This window comes from Triticum dicoccoides, chromosome 5B, assembly GCF_002162155.2.
Source record: "Triticum dicoccoides isolate Atlit2015 ecotype Zavitan chromosome 5B, WEW_v2.0, whole genome shotgun sequence".
In the NCBI taxonomy this organism is placed as follows: Eukaryota; Viridiplantae; Streptophyta; class Magnoliopsida; order Poales; family Poaceae; genus Triticum; species Triticum dicoccoides.
In genome coordinates this window covers 520,337,444-520,339,212 of record NC_041389.1, presented here as the reverse complement: position 1 = coordinate 520,339,212, position 1,769 = coordinate 520,337,444, and the positions used below count along the sequence as shown (strand labels likewise).

The 1,769-nt window shown below is 59.6% G+C and overlaps 1 protein-coding gene across 1 annotated transcript; it reads right to left on the bottom strand.

Moving 5' to 3' along the window:
- Nucleotides 1–211: 211 nt before the first annotated feature.
- LOC119311303 (chlorophyll a-b binding protein, chloroplastic) lies at nt 212–1,405 on the bottom strand. Its single transcript, XM_037586948.1, has 2 exons — nt 1,184–1,405; nt 212–1,082 (listed from the first exon to the last, which is right to left on the bottom strand). The coding sequence occupies exons 1-2, from the start codon at nt 1,321–1,323 to the stop codon at nt 431–433; spliced, it is 792 nt and encodes a 263-aa protein (XP_037442845.1). The 5' UTR covers nt 1,324–1,405; the 3' UTR covers nt 212–430.
- Between the last annotated feature and the right edge of the window lie 364 nt (nt 1,406–1,769).

The window sequence follows — 1,769 nt, the reverse complement described above, 5'->3', positions numbered from 1 at the left end:
CACCACCTCACCTCTCTCTGCTATCGCCACCATCGCCCTCTCCACGATGGCCTCCGGCTCGAGTTCATCATCCGCTGGAGAAGGTAGGTTACCGAATCTACTAGCCTACTCCGATCCAAGGTCTATCATATACCTGTAGCCTCGTGCTTGTCATCTTCTCTATTGTAGTGCATATATGCCGTATACGCGCGCGCCATGCCAGTTGATGATCTTGAGTGATGACACACGATTCTTCCGTCCATTCCCTCGTGCACACCTTGTGCTTAATTAATTTACATTGCGCACAGCTAGCGAGAGGACCTCTCGCTCGCTCGATCACGGTACAAATAAAAACACAAAGTACGTGCAGCTACACGTTGATCCACGACGTACAAGTACACATGCATATCTCGTCCGATGGACGGACGGACGGACGGATGGCTAAACACATTTAGCTTCCGGGGGCGAAGTTGGTGGCGAAGGCCCACGCGTTGTTGTTGACTGGGTCGGCGACGTGGTCGAAGAGGTTCTCAACGGGTCCCTTTCCGGTGACGATGGCCTGCACGAAGAAGCCGAACATGGAGAACATGGCGAGGCGGCCGTTCTTGAGCTCCTTCACCTTGAGCTCGGCGGCGGTGTCGGGGTCGTCGGCGAGGCCAAGTGGGTCGAAGGCGCCGCCCGGGTAGATGATGTCGAGGCCCTCGCCGAGGGGGCCGCCACCAACGCGGTAGCCCTCGATGAAGCCCATGAGCACCACCTGAACCGCCCAGATGGCCAGGATGCTCTGCGCGTGCACCAGGTTGGGGTTGCCCAGGTAGTCGAGGCCGCCCTCGGAGAAGATCTGGGCGCCGGCCTTGAACCACACGGCCTCGCCGAACTTGATGCCGTTCTTGGACAGGATCTCCGGGAACACGCACCCCAGGGCGCCGAGCATCGCCCACCGTGAGTGGATCACCTCCAGCTCCCGGTTCTTGGCGAAGGTCTCTGGGTCAGCCGACAATCCGGCGGTGTCCCACCCGTAGTCGCCGGGGAACTCGCCGGTCAGGTACGACGGGGTCTGCTCGGAGAACGGGCCCAGGTACTTGGGACGGTCAGGGCCGTACCTACACATTCATCCATCCATCAGCACGGTGCATTAGTCCTGTGATATATGTTCGGCGGGGGGAGAGAGAAGAGAAGCATGGGACATGCTAGCAGTACGTACCAGATGCTCTGGGGCGCGCTCTTGACGGTCCGGCGCATGGTGATGCGGCCGCCGAAGTCGCCGACGCTGCGGACGAGGTCATCGCGCCGCGGGGCGGTGCCGAGGAAGCTGGTCGTCTGGTGCAGCGCCGACGCGGCCATTTCGCTGGTGGCTGGGGCTGCCTGCGAGCTCAGTGAGATGAACTGGTGGATGGTGTGTGTTTGGGTGGAGATGTCCGGTGCGCGAGGTGGATCTTTATACGGCGACTGAGGTGCGCGGGGCACAACTGGTGGATGCGGGGCGCGACACGTCCTCGCGACCCCATTGGCCGCCGTGATGCCTCCGGATATGGGTCGGCATCCAGCGTCCCCAGCGTGGCCAGTCGCCGGCTGCCACCTGGAGGCAAACCGGATTTGCTCACCCACGAAAAATAAGTTAGAGATTTACATGCTCTTCGGTACATACAACATGAAAGTCTATCGTTCCTTCGCTAATGTGCTCATGTCTCATGATAAAAAACACACTAGTCAAACACACACACACGCGCGCGCGCGCAGAGAGAGAGAGAGAGAGAGAGAGAGAGAGAGCACATGGATGCTAGAAGCAA